Source organism: Saccopteryx leptura, chromosome 4 (assembly GCF_036850995.1).
Source record: "Saccopteryx leptura isolate mSacLep1 chromosome 4, mSacLep1_pri_phased_curated, whole genome shotgun sequence".
Classification (NCBI taxonomy): domain Eukaryota; kingdom Metazoa; phylum Chordata; class Mammalia; order Chiroptera; family Emballonuridae; genus Saccopteryx; species Saccopteryx leptura.
Window position 1 is genome coordinate 99,678,688 of NC_089506.1, and position 20,080 is coordinate 99,698,767.

Here is a 20,080-nt window from a genome sequence, read left to right on the forward strand (position 1 = left end):
ACTTAGGAGGGAGACATCCTTTTCATTCTACATACATTTTGGATTTTGTATCACAAATATGTATTATGTATTCAGAAAATATTTAAATGCTTTGTAAGAGTTCTTTTTGGCAGCTTCCTATCAGATGCATTTGACATGAGGGGTAGACTTGCCCAACTTCAATGCTGCTGCAACGTCCAAGAAACCATGGGCAAGGGGACATACATATCCGACAGTCTGTAAGAAGAGGAAGAGAAGATGTGGGATGGAGAAGAGATCTCATGGAGATGACTGAGAGCTGTGGCCAAAGGGAAGGGAGAAGGGAGAGGAGGCAAAGAACAGAGAGCTGCTGAAATGGGGAGGATTGGTATATAAATGATGACTTTAATTAAGGGTAGAAAATGAGCAGAAAAAAGTTTTGCGGGGAGTGAAATGAAGACATGGTAAATTTGAAATGATGGCAAGATATCTGGTGATGTCTGCAGGCAATTGAGAGAGGTGCTTTCAAAAATATTAAAATGGCTTAAAGTACCTTTTTATGATCATTTTCATGGCACTTATAAAGTTTCAGCATATTCAAATATCTTCTCTATTTCTTAAGTATGATTATAATGCAATGGAAAAATTAGGTTTTGAAACATTTTAGTTTGGTGGTGTCTGGTACAAACAAGATAATTATTTTGTTTTGAAATGTCCCATTACATACGTGCCCTGTGCAAAGCAATTTACTGTTATAAAACAAAAGAGCATTGTGCCAGGGGAATGAGGCTAATGCATCGTTCCCATCTCTGGTACAGCCTGAAACAACGAAATGAATGGTAAAATTTTTAATGTGTCCATTAACTAATACTCACTGCTAATTCACAGTGGCAGTGTCTGTGACAGCCTGCGTAAATAATTTCTGAAATCACTGTGATCCTTATCATTACAATTAATACTAAGAAAGTCCTCTGTTTCCCATTTATAATGTGATACTTCAAATACAATGCTATAGGTGATGATATATAGCTTGTCAATATGTTATCTGAAGGGGCCTGGTTTGCAGAGACTGTCTAAATGAATAAATGAAATCATTGTTATTATTATTACTGGTATTAATGTCACCAGCACCTTCGCACCCCCTTTCACTCTTACCTTTCAAGGGTGCACAAGAATGTAGAGCACTGAGGTGTGACTGTGCAGCAGCTCTGATTACTTTGAAGGGGAGGAGCGGCGGCACCTGCAGTATTATCTGCTTGTTTTTCTAGGATGGTGTCAGTTTGCAAACATGAAGCAAACTGTTGAATTATGTGGATGATTTGTGTGGCCTGCCTCTTTGTTTTGAATATTTTTATTTATCTTTGGTAGTTGTGAAATATGCTTGCTTCATATTGCTAGTCTAAATATTAATTGATTTTGGTATGGTCTTCGGGTGCTGACCAGTTAGTTTTAGATTTATTTTTACCAATTTTTGTGAACCAGGTACATTTTTAGTTATAATATACAGTTATAGCTCTTATTATATAGCTAAATGAAGTTCTAGTCTATTTTGAAAATTTTTCGCAAGAAATATTTTGCTATTGCTAATCGAAACTTTCTATATCTTCATTCTTTTATTTTCTATTAACAATTGTTTTGATAACCGCTCATTTCTTAGAGTGGCTACATCCAGTTACAGCACAGTGGAGGTTGTCCTCTAGGCAGGGTTCTGTGGTCCATCCACATAGAGGTAATTGTGGAACAGGCCCTACTTGTCTGGTATAACAGAAAAGAGGTTGTGACTTGAAGCTGGGTGAATTTAATGTAGCCTCTGACTCTCCTACTTACTGAGTTTGCAATTTTAAACAAGTTAAGTTCTTTGTACCTGTTATGCAGGCCAGTTATATGAAAGATGAAATGAGATAATGTATGTGACCATCATGACAGCAAAGCCCTTTGAAACTGTAAGATGCACAGGATGTAATCAATTCTGTTTATGAACATTAGAGCCCCCTAAGTATCCTATGGTTAATGAACTTAAGTATTAGGTCCTTTGAAGAAAAATTTTACCCATACATATGAACTGAAATGATTTTTACAATAAGAGAGTAGAGTACAAGTATCATTGATTTACCAGTTCATTATTATAATTTTAAAAGTAATGGTATGTATTATGTTTATTTTCTGGGTGTGATAGGCTAAACACTCTAAAGATGTTCATGTCCTAATCCCTGTAACCTGTGAATGTTAGTTATATAGCCAAAGGGACTTTGTTGCTGTGATTATGTTAAGGATCTTGAGATGAAAGGATTCTGGAGTATCTGCCCAGTGAGCCCTTACAAGAGGCGGGTAGGAGGTTAGAGTCAGAGACGTGAATATGGAAGAGGAGGGTTGGAGTGATGTGAGGATGGGACTGTGAGCCAAGAAACACAGGTGACCCCTAGAAGCTGAAAAGGCAAGGAAATTAATTCTCCCCGAAAATCTCCAGAAGGAAATTGCCCTCCGGCCACCTTGATTTTTAAATTCTCACCATCACAACTATAAAAGCAGCATTTGTTATAGCAGCAATAAGAAACTAATACAATAAGGATTAACTAAACATTAATAAGTATGGTTTGTTTGAATTCTGAGATGTTTAATACTGTAGTAAGAGACTTTAATTTTTTTAAGTGAGAGTTGGGGAGATAGACTCCCACATGTGCCCTGACCAGGATCCACCTGGCAACCCCCATTTAGGACTGATGTTCTGCCCATCTGGGGCCTTGCTCGCAACCGAGCTATTTTTAGCACCTGTGGCAGAAGCTCCAAGGAGTCATCCTCAGTGCCTTGGGCCAATGCATTCGAACCAATCCAGACATGGCTGTGGGAGGGGAAGAGAAAGGGGGTTAGAGGGAGGGGTGGAAAAGCAGATGATCACTTCTCTGTGCCCTGACCAGTAATTGAACCCAGGACATCCACATGATGGGCTGACACTCTACTGGTGAGCCAACTGGCCAGGGTGAGACTTTAATATTTTTAATACTGGCTTGAATCCATATTTTATTTGCCTTCAAAGAAATGGTGGTTTATTATTACACATACAATTTATATACATAAATGATAGAATACCCTAACAAGTGTTATTGAGAGCCTTTCTCTCTGTTCCCAGGGAGAGCAGGGCAAGGGAGCACAACTTGCAGAGAGAGACTGTCTTGATCTCCTTTGGCTCTCTGGGGGTCGGAGTTTTCAGGAAATGGCAGTACTGTTTCTCTGAAGCAAAACTTTAAGGCGAGATAGTGCTAGGAACATGTTAAATATACTGCTTTCTTTTACATTTTTAATAGATTTTTTTTTTTTTTTTTGTATTTTTCTGAAGCTGGAAACGGGGAGGCAGTCAGACTCCCGCATGCACCCGACCAGGATCCACCCGGCACGCCCACCAGGGGGCGATGCTCTGCCCCTCCGGGGCATCGCTCTGTCGCGACCAGAGCCACTCTAGCGCCTGGCCAGAGGCCAAGGAGCCATCCCCAGAGCCCGGGCCATCTTTTACTCCAATGGAGCCTTGGCTGCGGGAGGGGAAGAGAGAGACAGAGAGGAAGGAGAGGGGGAGGGGTGGAGAAGCAAATGGGCGCTTCTCCTGTGTGCCCTGGCCAGGAATCGAACCCAGGACTTCTATACGCCAGGCCAACGCTCTACCACTGAGCCAACCGGCCAGGGCCTAGATTTTAAGACTATATAAATTATATAATGTTGAACATAGCTGCTGATTTGAAAAGTGTTTGGATTCTGATATATTTATTTCATGTTAAACAATAAACTTACTAGTATTAATATTTAATAATATTTTATCAAATACTATTTGAAGTCCAAGCATGCTTTTATGGTAATTAAATTAAATAAGTACAATAAAATTAAATTTATTCTGACATTAAAAAACATTTTTGTTACATTTTTGAGTTATGCTTTTTAGAATTCATAAAAGAGAGGAGTTAAAAAATTAAAAAAACGACAAAAAGGTTCTCTTTTTATATATATAGATACATTCTTAGTAAGATTTAGTAAATTCGGCAGGTACCAGCATGAATGTGTTAAGTTTTTTCATTCTTGTGTTTATGAGAAACATGAGCCTGATGTGTCCTAGCGATTTCTTCAATGTTTGGGCATATATTTGAAAAGCACACTCTCTTTCCTCATCAATGCATTGAAGAATTCCTCTTTTAATTGTGCTGAGTACAGAAAACCCCACCATACATATCATCTTAACTTTACACCAAACAAAGGATAGAAGAAACTTGCCTCCAGTCTTTCCGGGGAACATGGGGGTAGAGTAAACAATCCAGCACCACAGCTTAACAGCCTTTTGCAACCTAATCAGGCAAGTGAGGTGGGAGGTTGGGCAGACTGTCAGCTTATAGAAATTCCCCACACTCTGTCCCCCCAAAATCTAAAGTCCCACTGTTGGTTTTTTGGTCCCCAACAGGCACATATTTAGAATACCATAGGGCACACCTGGAAATCATAAGGGCACACTAGTGCACCCTGGCGCACACTTTGAGAACCACTGCTCTAAGGCGATAAACATTTTAGCATTAGGTTACACAGGGAAATCAAATTAGAATGAAAAATAACATTGTTCTGAAATCATGATTCCTTCACCAAAGAGGTTTTGTTATCTACTGACCAAATCCTAAGCAGGCTCATTGACGCTCAAGAATTATGGGAGATTTGCATAGCTCTCTTCATTTCAGCTCAGTCCATCGCACCCCGTCTTCACTCATGATCTGAACGCTGAGGTTGTTAGCTTCTGTGGACATTTTAGATCACCTGAGCAAGAGCACCACATTACGCATGTAATTGGAATTTGATGGGGGGAGGGAGGTACAAGGTCAGAGACTTGGGTCTGCATGCTGAGTTCTGGGCCAAAGGTTGAATAGGGTTGATATGCATATGAGACTAAGATATCTGGGTTGCTCACGTTTTGAGACCCTTGAAGAACTTTGCTTGGGGTTCACAAATGCCTGAGTACATTTTTATATAATTCTGAAAATTTTCAAATATACTCAAATTCAGGATAACTGTGACGGACCCCCATATCCTCATTGCCTAGCTCCTACTGTTGTCTAGATGTTGCCTCACTTGCTTCCTCTGTTCTCTCTTCTCCCTATTTTATCTTAAGTATTTTAAAGCAGATCTTTCCGATCCTCCTATCTGACCCCACAGTCTTCACTACGTGCCCATAGAAATACGGTTGTCTAATTTTAACTGCCTCTCTTCTATCTTTCTTCTCAAACACAGCCTGGGTATGCAGAAGCTTTGAAGGAAAAGCATTTACTGAGTTGGTCTTAGTTACTTGATTCAGTTTTACAGTGAAGAAATTATGTTTTTGTTAACTTGTTATAACAATGCCAATACTTTTTTGTTAACTCCTCATATAGAGGAGTGTATTAACTAATTATGGACAACTCATTTAGTGTCTACATTTATTTTTTCTCTTCAATTTCTTGTAGCCAAATTAACTTCATACTTAATTTAAAGAGATGATTGAAGAATCAACAAGATACCACCTTTTTTTTTTAAAAAAAAAAAGAGTTTTTATTTATTTATTTACAGAGACAGAGGGAGAGTCAGAGAGAGGGATAGCTAGGGACAGATAGACATGAACAGAGAGAGATGAGAAGCATCAATCATTAGTTTTTCATTGTGACACCTTAGTTGTTCATTGATTGCTTTCTCATATGTGCCTTGACCGTGGGCCTTCAGCAGACCGAGTAACCCCTTGCTTAAGCCAGGGGCCTTGGGTCCAAGTTGGTGAGCTTTGCTCAAACCAGATGAACCCACGCTCAAGCTGGTGACCTTGGGGTCTCGAACCTGGGTCCTCCACATCCCAGTCCGACTCTCTATCTCCGTCTGGTCAGGCAAGATACCGCCTTTTTTGCCATAAGTTTATAGTCAGGCATTCCTGTAGACAGGAGGTCAGACATACTCATGGCAAAGACCTTCTGTTCTCATCCAGAGGTCTTATTTCTTTCTATAATTAATTGATTTCTCAGAATAATTGTATTATATATTTACAAAAAGTTTCAGTATTTGCATTAGGCTTGTCACAAGAATGTCATCTATGCAACACAATTCTCACTCAGTTATTTATGTCATTGTATAGGTAATGACTTGATTTTTATTATTTTTTAAAGTAAATATTATATGCAAATGATATGTAACTTCTCCTTAGATAGGAAAATAAGAAGTCCTAGGGCTAACTTCCTCATGTTTGTGACTGATGGCTCCTCTTATTTTGAGAGCTTGTGCGGATGTTTGATACTTCTGGTCTACATTATGGGAATGCCCAGTAAGATCAGTAAGTTGCTACTCAGCTAAAATGACTCATCAGTTAGCAGGATGGTGAGTCAGCCAAAACCAAGAGTGTGGAATGATCTTCAAAGATCCTCTTGGACTCTCAATGAAGGGTTCTTATGTGTGTTTGTGTATAAATGTAAACATGGTTCCAAACAGACATCGGAGGAGATTGTTAGATCATTCCAAAAGGGAATACCACCAAGTGAAATGATCTAAGATCGTCTTTATATATTGTGCTCCCTGCATAGAATTTCTTTAGATTTAACCTGTAGATTAATAATGAGGTTCTTCCGTGTGTGTGAATGACCTGTCAACCTCAGTCTTATCATTAGTCTGTTACATCTTTATAAGTTTTTTATTTTTATTATTATTATTTTTTATTTTTTTGTATTTTTCTGAAGTTGGAAACGGGGAGGCAGTCAGACAGATTCCTGCATGCGCCCGACCAGGATCTACCCGGCATGCCCACCAGGGGGTGATGCTCTGCCCATCTGCGGCGTTGCTCTGCTGCAAACAGGGCCATTCTAGCGCCTGAGGCAGAGGCCATGGAGCCATCCTCAGCACCCAGGCCAACTTTGCTCCAATGGAGCCTTGGCTGTGGGAGGGGAAGAGAGAGACAGAGAGGAAGGAGAGGGGGTGGGATGGAGAAGCAGATGGGCACTTCTCCTGTGTGCCCTAGCTGGGAATCGAACCTGGGACTCCTAAACACCAGGCCGATGCTCTACCACTGAGCCAACCGGCCAGGGCGCTAAAAGTTTTTTTTAATGTCATCATACTATAGATATTGTGAAATTTGTGTTTCAGAATTATATGCAACTACTCTTTCTCCATGAGCACTTAATGTATATTCCACAGTGTTTACAGCTATTGTAGCTCTAAATAAACAATGTTTGTAGTGTTGCTGATTTAAATTATACTATGTTGAAAATACCTGTGTCACTTTCTTTGATTTGGTGTCAGAAATACATTTGTTGTGCCATTGTATTTTCCTAGTCTTATGTTAAAATTCCAAGCACCCTTGGAAGAAAATATGAGTTAAACCTTTATCATCTATTAACACCTCAGGGGAAAAAGTAACCTTTTAGGTCAATAGTTATCATCTTAGAAAACACCTGGAACTTGAGACAACTGGATAGTAAAGTGGGGGAGTACTGACCCAGCGGGTAAAGCAGTCAGTCTAGGTAAGACTTGGGTCTCTCGGGCCTCTAGGGCCCGCTGGGTGACACACAGAGTTGAAATGGCCAGCTAAAGAAAAGAGATTTAAACTGCTTGTACTGTGAGTGAGCAAAGGATCTGGCCAAGATGATAGATTTTAATTTTGTTGTTGTTTTATAACATAGCACTTCAGGGTTCAAACAGAATGGCCAATCAAAAGAATTAGAAATCCTCGTTTTGGGACCTCTGTTATATTGTGTGGGGGTGCTCTAGGTGGTAGTCTAGTTCCGATTGGTCCCATACAAAGGAATACTATTGGAGGCAGGTGCTCGCACTGGAAATCTGACAGCAGAAGCATGCTGAAAAGGGAGGATCGGAGCCTTATTGGCAGATGAGACCTGCCTTTACCAATGGAAAGGTGGGTGCTCCTACTACCCTTCCTGGTTGACAACCAGGGTGTGCATCAGAGTCACCTGTGCAGCTTTGCCATACTACAGATTACATCTGAAACAATCCACACCTTCGCCCCAAATGAGATTTTGATTCACTTAGTCTGGTATTGAGCATGATTGGATATATTTTGAAAAAAAAAATATTGGCTGATTCACATGTAGCACATAATTGAGCACCTGTCCCCTGTTCACTCTTGAAATGTGGGTGTAGGTATCTCTGCTCTCAAAATAATCACTTAAGAGGCATGACTACATTGTAGCTTGGCACTTTTAAGTTGTCAAAGTGATTTATTTCATTTCAGAAAGGAAGAATGAAAAAAGAGCAACATGCATAATTTAAGAGTTGGATATAAGTTTTATGAGGAAGGCTGGAAGAGGTAAATTAAGACGGAGCAGTTGGCAACTACAGTTACAGCAAACCTAGTATTGAAGATACATGTGATTATATCTGATTCAGCTTTTAACAAAAGTCAGTGGCCCTGGCTGGTTGGCTCAGTGGTAGAGTATTGGCCTGGCGTGTGGATGTCCTGGGTTTAATTCCTAGTCAGGGAAAGTTAGGAGCATCAGATTCCAGCAGCAGCTATTAAACTTGAATAGTTTAGGGATGATACAAAACAAAAACAAAAGTCAAGTTACACCCCCTAAGTTATAATACATAAGATAATAAAATATTGTTGTAGCACAAGTAAACTTTCTGTTTGTCCTGCTTTCCTAGAAAGGCTGCTTACTGCATGTGAATTTTTATTTTGTTCCTGAAAGTTCAGGATTAGTCTCTAAAGAGACAACAGTAATTACTGCAGTAGGGCCATTGTGATCAGTTTGTTGTAAAGAACTTTAGATTAGATATAAGAATTGTCTAACAGAAAAAGTTGTTGGACATTTAAAATTACCAGAGAAGTTTGCTGAGTTTCCTTCATTACAGAATCACAAATCTGAGATAAATTGGGGAACCATTTCGGCCCTGGCTGGTTGGCTCAGTGGTAGACATCGGCCCAGCATGTGGAAATCCCGGGTTCAATTCCCAGCCAGGGCACACAGGAGAAGCGCCCATCTGCTTCTCCACCCCTCCCCTCTCCTTTCTTTCTCTCTCTCTCTCTTCCCCTCCCACAGCCAAGACTCCATTGGAGCAAATGTTGGCCCAGGCGCTGAGGATGGCTCCGTGGCCTCTGCCTCAGGCACTGGAATGGCTCTGGTTGTAATGGAGCCACACCCCAGATGGGCAGAGCATCGCCCCCTGGTTGGCATGCTGGGTGGATCCCGGTCATGCGCATACGGGAGTCTTTCTGTCTGCCTCCCGCTTCTCACTTCAGAAAAATACCCCCCCCCCAAAAAAATGGGGAACCATTTATCTTGAATAGTTTAGGGATCATACTTGCTGTAATCTGATGCTCATAACTTTGGAAAGCCTTTTTTGCCCTCTTACATTTCTGCCTTCGATAAGGTTAGAAACATGCCAGTGAGGCAGAGAGGGGGCATTTTATTCCCCTAATTTGTTTGTTGATATTTTCCTAATGTCTTCTAAGAAGTGGGTCATTATCATTGTTCCTGTTTTGGTGGTTTGCTAGTCAGTGACTGTTGGCAAAATGCCTTTGTTTCTGACTTAAGCTCTGTTACTTTTGTCTGGACCACACTTACACACAAAAAATATGTTTATTACAGAAGAAATCTATAAACATACAAGGGTGGGCAAAAGTAGGTTTGCAGTTGTAATGCACATAAATACTACAATAATAAGTAATACAATTCCATACATAGGTGATACATAAAAACAAGACTAAGAGACATGGACAAGAGTGTGGTGGTTAGGGGGAGGGAGAGGGGAGAGGGGGGAGGGGAGGGGCACTAAGAAAACCAGATAGAAGGTGACAGAGGACAATTTGACTTTGGGTGACGGGTATGCAACATAATTGAATGACAAGATAACCTGGAGATGTTTTCTTTGAACATATGTACCCTGATTTATTAATGTCACCCCATTAAAATTAATAAAAATTTATTTAAAAAAATAAGTAATACAAGAATAAACCTTCATGTATTCACAACTGTAAACTTGAGTTTGCAGTTGTAATACAAATAAGTACTATAAGCAGTATAATAATAAACTCATGTACTCACAACTGTAAACCTACTTTTGCCCACCTCTGTACTTAATTTCCATCGCTGCTAAGAATTGTGATATTAACACTTCCTGAGCTTTGGCTTTGTAACAAACGCTGCTGAATTCTTGACTTGTGTTGTCTTGCTAATTGACACCACTGTGCAGAGCACTGAGTTACTCCTCTCTCCCCGTTAGCTGATGCAAGGCTGAGAGCTCAGAGAGCCCAGGAAACAGTCCACAGCCACACACATAAGGAAGGATGCCGCTGGCATTCAGTCTGGGCCAGTCTGACTCCAGAGTCTGTGCTCTGAAACACTGCTGCGCATTAGTGGTTTCCAACTGGGAATTTGCAGATTAGCAATTCCCTGTAATTCACTTCTGCAGAAACTGCACTCATTTCTCAAGTTCTAACAATGTTATGGGGAACAAAGAAAATATCTTTAGAGTACTCTTTTTTTTTTTTTTTCTTTAGAGTACTCTTTACTGAACTTGGTCACTTGGGAGTTTTTTAAAAAACAGTAGCTATGTCTCACCTTTATATGTTCTGAGTTAATTAGTAGAGAGTGTGACCTGGACATTGGGATTTTTTTTTTCTTAAGTGAGAAGAAGAGAGGCAGAGAGAGACTCCCACATGTGCCCAACCAGGATCTACCCGGCATGCCTCCGAAGGGGCAATGCTCTGTTCATCTAGGGCCATTGCTCCGTTGCTTGGCAACTGAGCTATTTTATTTAGCACCTGAGGCGAGGTTATGGAGCCACTTCAACACCCAGGGCCAATTTACTCCAACCAAGCCATGGCTGTGGGAGAAGAGAGAGAGAGAGAGAGAGAGAGAGAGAGAAAAGGAAGAGGGAGAGGAGTGGAGAAGCAGATGGTAGCTTCTCCTGTGTGCCCTGTCTGGGATTCAAGCCTGGGACTTTCACATGCTGGGCTAATAATGCTCTACCACTGGGCCAACCAGCCAGGGCTGGACATTGGCATTTTAAAAAATCTCCCAGATGATTCTAATGTGCAGCAGAGTTTGAGAATTTCTGCTTTGGAACAATGCAAAATTTTGAATTCTAAATTTCTGTTCTTCTTTTAGTGAAAATTAATGTTTTTATTATAGAAGTACTACATATTTACTTTAGAAACTACAGACCAACCAATTAAAGAAATAGGGGAGGCTGAGGGGCTGGGGTGTGTGTGGAAGAATTGAGCAAAAAGGAAAAACTTGTGGACATGGACAGCAATGTGGTGATTGTGGGGGGAGTGGGTAGGGGAGGTGGAGGAGGGTATGGGGTTAAGTGGTGATGGACAGAGACTTGAGTGGGGGTTGTGCACACACAATACATCGTACAGATGATGTGTTGTGGAACTGTGCACCTGAAACTCTTACAATTTTGTTAACCAATGTCACCCCAATAAAGTGAATAAAAAGGAATTTTTAAAAATTAGAATTAAAATTATCTGTAATTCCATCACTGAGCAAGAACTGGCATCTATTTTGCTGTGTCTCTTTTTCTCCTGTGCATGTTTGTGTATTTCAAGTCCTAACTGTAATGTTACTCTTCTATAGATTTTTTTTTTTTTACAGAGAGAGTCAGAGAGAGGGATAAACAAGGACAGACAGACAGGAACGGAGAGATGAGAAGCATCAATCATTAGTTTTTCGTTGCACGTTGCAACACCTTAGTTGTTCATTGATTGCTTTCTCCTATGTGCCTTGACTGCGGGCCTTCAGTAGACCAAGTAACCCCTTGCTCGAGCCAGCAAGCTTGGGCTCAAGCTGGTGAGCTTTTTGCTCAAACTAGATGAGGCCGCGCTCAAGCTGGCAACCTCGGGATCTCGAACCTGGGTTTTCCGCATCCCAGTCTGATGCTCTATCCACTGCGCCACCGCCCAGTCAGGCCTCTTCTATAGATTTTATATATTTAATGCCATATTGCTTGCCTTAGATCTTTCTTATATAGTCAAGTGCTTCACCAGACTGAGAAATTCTTGTTCTTAGGCACATACAGTAGTATTGTTGATTAATCCTTATAGGCCAGTAACTCTCAAAGTGGACTATAACTCTGTTAATGGAGAGTTTGTATGTTATTTGAGGTAGCATTTAGGAAATGAACTGATTAAATGTCTCTTTTGTACCCTGACTTCTACGGCACTTTTTCAGACAACCTTGGTTTGGTTCTTTGCCTTCCTTCTAGAATCTAGACTATTAAGGGAAAGCCCATAGGGTTTGGAACCCCCCCCCCCTCTGGCATTTGGTCCACACTGAGTAAATGCTGGGGTGTGTGACACACAAATGTGTTCTGGGATCTGAGGTGGTGGTGGTGCTTATAGCTTGAAAAAACCACTGAAGTAAATTCGGATGTGTCTGAAAAAGTTTGTTTGGGAATGGTGGAATAGTAATAAGAGAGGATAAGCGTAGGGTTGAAATGAGGAAAGGGGCTAAGGGACACTGTAGGATAAGTAAGCTTCAGATTCCTCAAGAAATGTGAAAGATCTTCTAGTTCCAGAAGAATCCTGGCCTTGGCCCCCAGCAGGCTCAGGCAGTCTTCCCGGGGAAGAGCGCCTTTCCTGCATCTCCTCTATCCTTCTGTCTCTCCACCCTACTCGTTGTCAGGGTAAAAAAGGCTGAGTCAGATATACTTTCAGAGTAAGAGCCAAAAAATGTTGGGCGTGTGCTGCTCCCAAATATTTTTCTAATAAAGATTTGGATGAGAAACCAGTGTAGAGTGAGTGATGGGGTTCCGTTAGGATACAACCAGACCTGTCAGTTAAGAACTGTCATCCCCTTTCCTGTCAAGGTTGGGTTGGGGGGGAATGTAAATAACGATGGGGAGGGGACCCAGAGTGTTGGAGGATAATGAGGGATTACCTCACAGGTGACGGGGCCCATCTGGGTGATGGTAGAGGTTTGCTAGGAGCTTGTCTTCAGGCACGCGACAGCTCTGGCCTGAGCTTGTCTTCAGGCACGCGACAGCTCTGGCCCGCGCAGAGGTACTTTGGTGCTGCAGCCCCCAAAGCCAGACACCTCTGCACTGCATGGTTTAGAAAGGATTTTCTTTTTCACACCCACTTCTTTTAGTATAACTGATAATCAGTAGATTTATTAAATCAAAATTATAATTTCTTTTGGCTCCTAAAAATTTAATTTTTAAAAAAATTTGTTATCTTGTTTATGATTGTCCATTTTAAACAAATTTTTATTAAAAAGGAGAAATTGCTGGTATTTTACCTCCTCAGTGCATAAGATACATGCGTGATTCATACTGCGGAAGTCCTTCAGAATTGAGGCATTAAATAGTTCTAGAAGTGACAAGAAAAATGAGAAACTACTTCTCTATCCTTCTTTCTCCATTTTTATTAAATTCACAATGACTTTTAAAGAATGTAAAGGCATTAAAGATAGTTAAAACCTCAGATATCCTGCTTTACATAGAATTGAACAAAAACAAAATTAAAGAGTAAAATAGCCATCCTGGTTTATTTATCTGAATATTGTATATTCACTATAACATCATAATGAAAGACAGGGAACCTTTATAGTTACATTATATAGTAAAGTAAGTAAATAAGATGCTGGAGGTGATAATTTATTCAGGTAAATATCAGATATGTTCTGTCCAGTGAAACCGAGATTTCGAGAGTGCCGTGTTCGTTGCCAGAGACAGGAGTGTATTATGATTGTATTTCTCTGCTGCTTTTGATGAGCTGCCCCAGAAAAACATTTGAAGCAATAAAGCATCCATTTGGCTCCTAAGTAATAAGGGAATTATTGCTCTTTGCATTAACTATTTATTCAAGAAGAGAAGTGACCAATTGCTAATAAGCTTTATCCACAGAGGGTAGTGGAAACCAGAGGAAAATGCAAAGGGAGGTTCTGTTTATTCTCATATGCAGTTACCCAGTGCGCAGAGCTGGGGTTGGTGCCGCCGTTTCATGTGACTCTGGCCAGCTGTATGTAAGTGGGGGTGCCCGCCAGATATATTAAAGGACTCTGGTTTAAGGAAGGATTGTGTAGCCTACCCTAATGACAGATGAGAGGAGGCAGTGACTGGTGAGTAGCTAAGATTGGGTTGATCTCTCTAGTTTTAAACAATGGACTTATTTTCTAAGTTGCACAGTAGTGATTGAGACTTAGTCGTTGAGACTCAGTAGTGTATTCCTTTTGGGAAGGGTTCCTTTTTTTTATTTTTAAGGATGATTGTTGCTTTTTCATTACTTGGGAAATCTGCTTTATGATGCAATATGTAGATTATCACTTGATCAAATGATTTTTAACCTGAGAAAATTTATTTGCCATATAGATAAATATATAATTTGTTATTTGGAAATGGTTTCCGGGTAGGAGTGTAACATTTTGTTCCCCTTCCACAAGTGTAAATGGTACCTTATATGCAATAAATGCTTAGGATTTAGCAACTTGAAGGTTACAACCAGAATATTGTTTTCACACATAAATAGGGGTTCTTTCAGATCATTTCCGAATCCTACTTTGAATCACTTTTGGTGTTATAACAGCATGATGTTTTCATTTAACTTGCTTTAAGCTTCTTAATATAATTAATTTGCTTTCTTTAATGACGTGAAAAAAATGAAAGTCACGATTACTTTTTTCCTTAAAGCCAATTAAACAAGTTTTATGCTAATTCTTCTTCCCTGCTCTCACTAAAAAGTAATGCAGTGGAGTTCTACACAATGGGGAAAATCCTTAATAGAAATCATATTGAAACAGTCGATGGAAATATGTAAGCCCAACCTTATTTAATAACAGAATATTTTTGATACCACTGTAAGCCGATTATAAAACAATGTAATAGTACATTCCTTTGTTTTCAGTTTAAAAAAAATCCATATCAATAGCTGTGTATTAATTCTAAGCTTACCATGAATTATTTTGAAGTATCTTTAAGATCATTTTCACCCCTGCATGGATACCTCAGTTGGTTAGAGCGTTGTCCTGAGATACAAAGGTTGTGGGTTTGATATCCAGTCAGGGCACATACAGGAACAGATTGATATTTCTGTCTCTCTATCTCCCCCTTCCTCTCTCTAAAAAAATCAGTCAATAAATTTAAAATATTAAACACAATCAGTTTTTAAGATGTATCTTATGAAATTAGAATACATTGTTAATGTAGGTTCATAACCTGTGGTAAAGGGCTGAAAAAGCCTGATACGTGTGTAGCAGTGAGATCAAAGTCAAGAAAAGTTTCCTTAGAATTTTTATTTCATGGACCACATTGCCACATACTCAGAGCTAAACTCATTTACTTCCCAGAGACTCTTACGTTCTTCATCAAGGGAAATAAGGATTCAGAAATCAGAAATGGAAACACCTTCTAAGATGTAAGGTTTTGCAATAACCTATGTTATTGGTTATTAACACTCATAGTTGAATTACCCCTTTCAGATAATCACTCCATTCAGAAGACTAATGCTCTGTGCTGAGAACAGAAAGGAGATGGAGGATTGGATCAGCTCACTGAAGTCTGTACAGACCAGAGAACCTTACGAGGTACAGTAGCAACCCTTCTGTTGTCTCACGTTCTTAGACAGTGTTAATTCAAGACCTAATTCAGTATTCTGCAAAAATAAGTATATGCGTAGATTCATTCAGCAGCTTGTTTAAACCTGATCTTGCATTGGTTGTAAAGCAAAGTGTTTTAGTTTTTAAAACAGGGACTTGAAATTTTAATCATAACTGTATATATTCCAAATGTTAAGTGTCTACAGTTTTGTTTTGTTTGGCAAACCTGCGCTAACGTCTCATTGCTAGGTGGCCCAGTTCAACGTGGAACATTTCTCAGGGATGCATAACTGGTACGCCTGCTCCCACGCCCGACCCACTTTCTGTAACGTGTGCCGAGAGAGTCTCTCTGGAGTCACCTCCCACGGCCTGTCCTGCGAAGGTACTGTGGCGTCCAGCACGAGGTCTCCCTCATCAATGATCCTGCCACCCCTGGTACCTCTGAGTCGTGAGCAGAGGAGAGTCACAGTGAAGCGTTTCCCTGGGTGGGAGCAGTAGCCAGGACAGTGCGGGAGCAGTGTTTAGTTTTATGGGGCTGAGAATGCAGCTCTGCACACACAGGGGCATCTTGGGAGATACTTTGGCTCAGGAAAAGATAATATAAAATTGTTTGAAAGGAAGTATAAATCAAAATGTAGCATTTCACTCCTGAGGAACTAGTAACGATTTTAAAAAATTCTTATAAAAAAGAAGTTGAGTAAAAAATTCTTTAGACTTTGTATGGCATTCCATTTTTCTTGTATTCTTTTCCTGTTCTGATTGATGATAGAGACCAGGACCTTCTGTGCGGATGGAATATACTCTTCGGCAGGATTTCTGATTATTACTTACATTGCATTGCTTTAAACGGTGTATTCTTCTATTTCATTTATGTTTAATTTAAACTGATGCCATCCTTTTAATTTCCTGAAAGCTCTTAAAAATAAGGCCTATGGTGTTGTTTTCATTACAGGGTTTGTGGATTATTTCTAAATTAAGAGCAGTGACCACTTAAAGGAACTATATGAATAATTTCCCAGAGAGAACTCCTAACATCTTCAGATTTCTTTAATTTCATACCTCAGCTATCACATCATTGTGTGCTACTTCTTAAACTATCTCTAATGCTAGCTTTTTTTCTAATACAAAAAAATCTTAAGTAATTTTGGATATAAGTTAATTATAATGAAATAGTAACAATAGAAATAAAGTCGCAGTTTTGATTCGTCTTAAATGATAAGGTCTGAGATGTGTTATTGAGTCAACTATTTAGTATCCAGCATGGTGGGAAAGAACAGAGGTCTGCACTTAAACCCTCTGGTGCCAGTTTCACTTCCAACATCTCACACTGTGAACAGGGGAAATAGTGTAACTCTTTCAGACTTTTATTTCCTCATCTGTAAAATGGGGATAATAGTCATTTACATCTCCTAAACCGACTGTAGAAATTAAATGAGAGAATACATAACACTAAAACCACTTTTCTGGTCAAGTAAGTGATACACATTTTAACTGCTCTGTAAGAAATTTATCAAGTAAAAAATTACAGATTGCATCATGACCTGATGCATTAAAATTTATATAAGTGAACATTTGGAGGAGGCATTAAACTTTTTTTTAGATTTAAAGAATGATTCCAAGCAAAGATATAATTGGTCTTTATGACTTGAATAATCTAAAAAAGTTTCTATAGCTTTGAGGAACTCAGGTCAAGTCTGTGATATTATGTGTATTATTTTAAAGATCTTTCTACTATTACCTTCTAGTCCAGTGGTTCTCAACCTGTGGGTCGCGACCCCGGCGGGGGTCGAACAACCGAAACACAGGGGTCGCCTAAAACCATCGGAAAATACATAAAAATATGTATTGAGAACTGCTGTTATAGTCTCTCATCCAAAAAAAAAAAATGGTAAAAATGATATCAGATATGAGATACTCTGGTACTCTCCTGATTTGAGAGTTAGGCATTATTGAATATATTTTTATAGACATTCAGATTGATAGCAGGATGACTGAATATTTTTCTAAGCATTTTTAAAGAAAAGTGAAATTTACATCAACTAGTGAGAATAAGAAACTTTAAGTCCTTAAGTAAATTTGTTGTCATGTTATTCTGTTAATAATGAAGTCTTCCTGACTTTTTAAAAAAGTCTCAATTATTGTATTTTTAAGTTATATTTTTAGAGGAATAGATGGTGGTATTCATTTTCTCTGCTGATAAAAACCTCCAGCATTTTGCCCATGAATATTTTTAGAATTGTAGCTGAGGTTTCAAAAATCCCAAGGGTTTTATGAATTTATAAAAAAGTTGCCTTTTTATTTTATGAGAATGTAGTTAGTTAGGATATTTTTATTATAATCAAAGTTAAACTTTAGAACTCCCCCCCCCCCAAGAAATTCAAATAAACTACTTGCTTAATAAAACTAAAACTACAGGATATAAGAGGTTTTAAAAGTTATGACAGAGATGCAAATACAAGAAACATTTGTTTAACAGTGACATTGAGTAGCTTTGTGTTGGAATGGAACCCAGCTTCTGCTGTGGGAAGCCATACTTAATCTTTCTGTTCTTGTTTTTCAGAAAAAAAAAAGGCTGTAGTGATTTGTCTTCTAGCTTTGTGTTGAATAAAAACTAAAATTACTACTTGAAAGCCTTACATATATAAAATATATGAATGAAAAATAGAAGACAGAAGACATTTCATAAATAATGCCCTAAATCCCTGGTCAGCAAACTGCGGCTAGTGAGCCACATGCAGCTCTTTGGCCCTTTGAGTGTGGCTCTTCCACAAAATACCACATGCAGGTGCTACCTCAATAAGGAATGTACCTACCTATATAGTTTAAGTTTAAAAAATTTGGCTCTCAAAAGAAATTTCAATCGTTGTACTGTTGATATTTGGCTCTGTTGACTGAGTTTGCCGACCACTGCAAATCAGTTGAGAATTCTAAGTATAATTTCAGAGCATAATTATTCTATTCTTTATAGTTATGTAAACAGCAATTTAACCAAAGGTAAATGGTGATTTTTTTTAAATAAACAGTATCAAATACATCAACTTATGAATTTTTATCTTAACCATGGTTGAACACATACAGTATAGTAAAGGCTGAGTAGATATTGCAATAAAAAATCATAATTTTGTTACATGTCAACTTATTTTATAAGTCTTGGAGGTTTAAAATAAGGCATTACCAGTCAGGGAAAAGTGCTTTATTTCAGAATTATTGTTAGGAAAATTTAATTGTTACCTAATAATTGAGGTGCCTATTAATCATTTCCATTTCATAGTGACCATAAGTAAATCTGTTTTGTATTGTTACTATTATTATTTTATATTATTAAGCAACTTAGCAATTCTCGGGAATCATTGCATGAAGCACTTTGTTATTACAAGTTTGTGATTTTTATTTTATTTTATTTTTTTGTTTTTCATTGATTTGAGAGAGAGGAGAAAGGAGGGAGGAAGGGAGAGAGAGAGAGGGAGAAAGAGAGAAAGAGAAAAGCATCAACTTGTTTCACTTAGTTCCATTTAGTTGTGTCTTCATTGATGCCCTGCTGGGGAATCAAACGCATGACTTCTGGTGTGCCAGGTCAAAGCTTTATTCACTCAGCCACCTGGCCAGAGTGTGATTTTTTATTTTTAATGTGCTGTTTGATTTTTTAATAGCAAAATTTTCAAAAGCCATAAAATTACACCGTTACCCTCTTTTACTTTCTCCTCTGCCTCTTAGAAAGCAGTTATTGACCATTAATGTCAAGTACTTACTTGTACTTTAAAAGCAGCCCTGGGGATTGTGTTGCAGATAAAACTAAAACTAGGGCCATACTTTTGAGCAATTTCATAACAGATGAAAAGGCCTAGAGACACTAAACCTAGTTTTAAAACAGTCATTTGTATTGGAGCAAAATGCTGAAATGGTTGTTCTTTTTCTTTGTTTTAAGTGAGAGGAAGGGGGATAGAGGGTCAGGCTCCTGCGTTTGCCTGACTGGGATCCACCCGGCAACCCCCCTCTGGGGCTGATGCTTGAATCAACTGAACTATCCTTGGTGCCTGGGGCTGATGCTCAAACTAGTCGAGCCACTGGCTGCAAGAGAGGAAGAGAAGCAGATGGGTGCTTCTCCTGTGTGCTCTGATGGGAATCGAACCTGGGATGTCCACATGCCAGGCCAATACTCTATCCACTCTCCCAACCAGCCAGGGCTTGAAATAGTTTTTCAAACTAAGCTTACTTCCTATAGTGTTCTTTTTTATATTACTCTTTATCATCGATGAAATTCAGTTGAATAATGGTTATATTCTATGTAATGTCTATGGTCTACTCACAAAGTCATTTATCACAAAATTAGCATGATTTCTAAGAAGAATTGGTCATTGTATACAAAAGAGCAGGTAAATGAAACATTCCTAGTGTTTATAGATAAGGAAAAAAACCAGCTAAGTTTAAGTGACTATTAATACATTGGCTATTTATAATACCTAAAGTATTTGAACATCTGAATATAGAAATTTTTGTTATTTTACCTGATTCTTTTTTTTTCATGTTACATTAAATTTGGTTTGTTGTAAAAGAATGGTGTGTAACCCATCGTTTCTATAGTTTAATAGCTT

The 20,080-nt window shown here is 38.9% G+C and overlaps 1 protein-coding gene across 5 annotated transcripts in view; it reads left to right on the forward strand.

The window, feature by feature from the left end:
• Positions 1-20,080, forward strand: part of DGKH (diacylglycerol kinase eta) — a 220,665-nt gene that overhangs the window by 119,143 nt on the left and 81,442 nt on the right. For all 5 annotated transcript variants that reach the window (XM_066380833.1, XM_066380838.1, XM_066380837.1 and 2 more), the window contains exons 5-6: positions 15,372-15,476; positions 15,738-15,870. In XM_066380833.1, the coding sequence (XP_066236930.1) occupies positions 15,372-15,476; positions 15,738-15,870 (238 nt within the window). The remainder of the gene's footprint in view (positions 1-15,371; positions 15,477-15,737; positions 15,871-20,080) is intronic.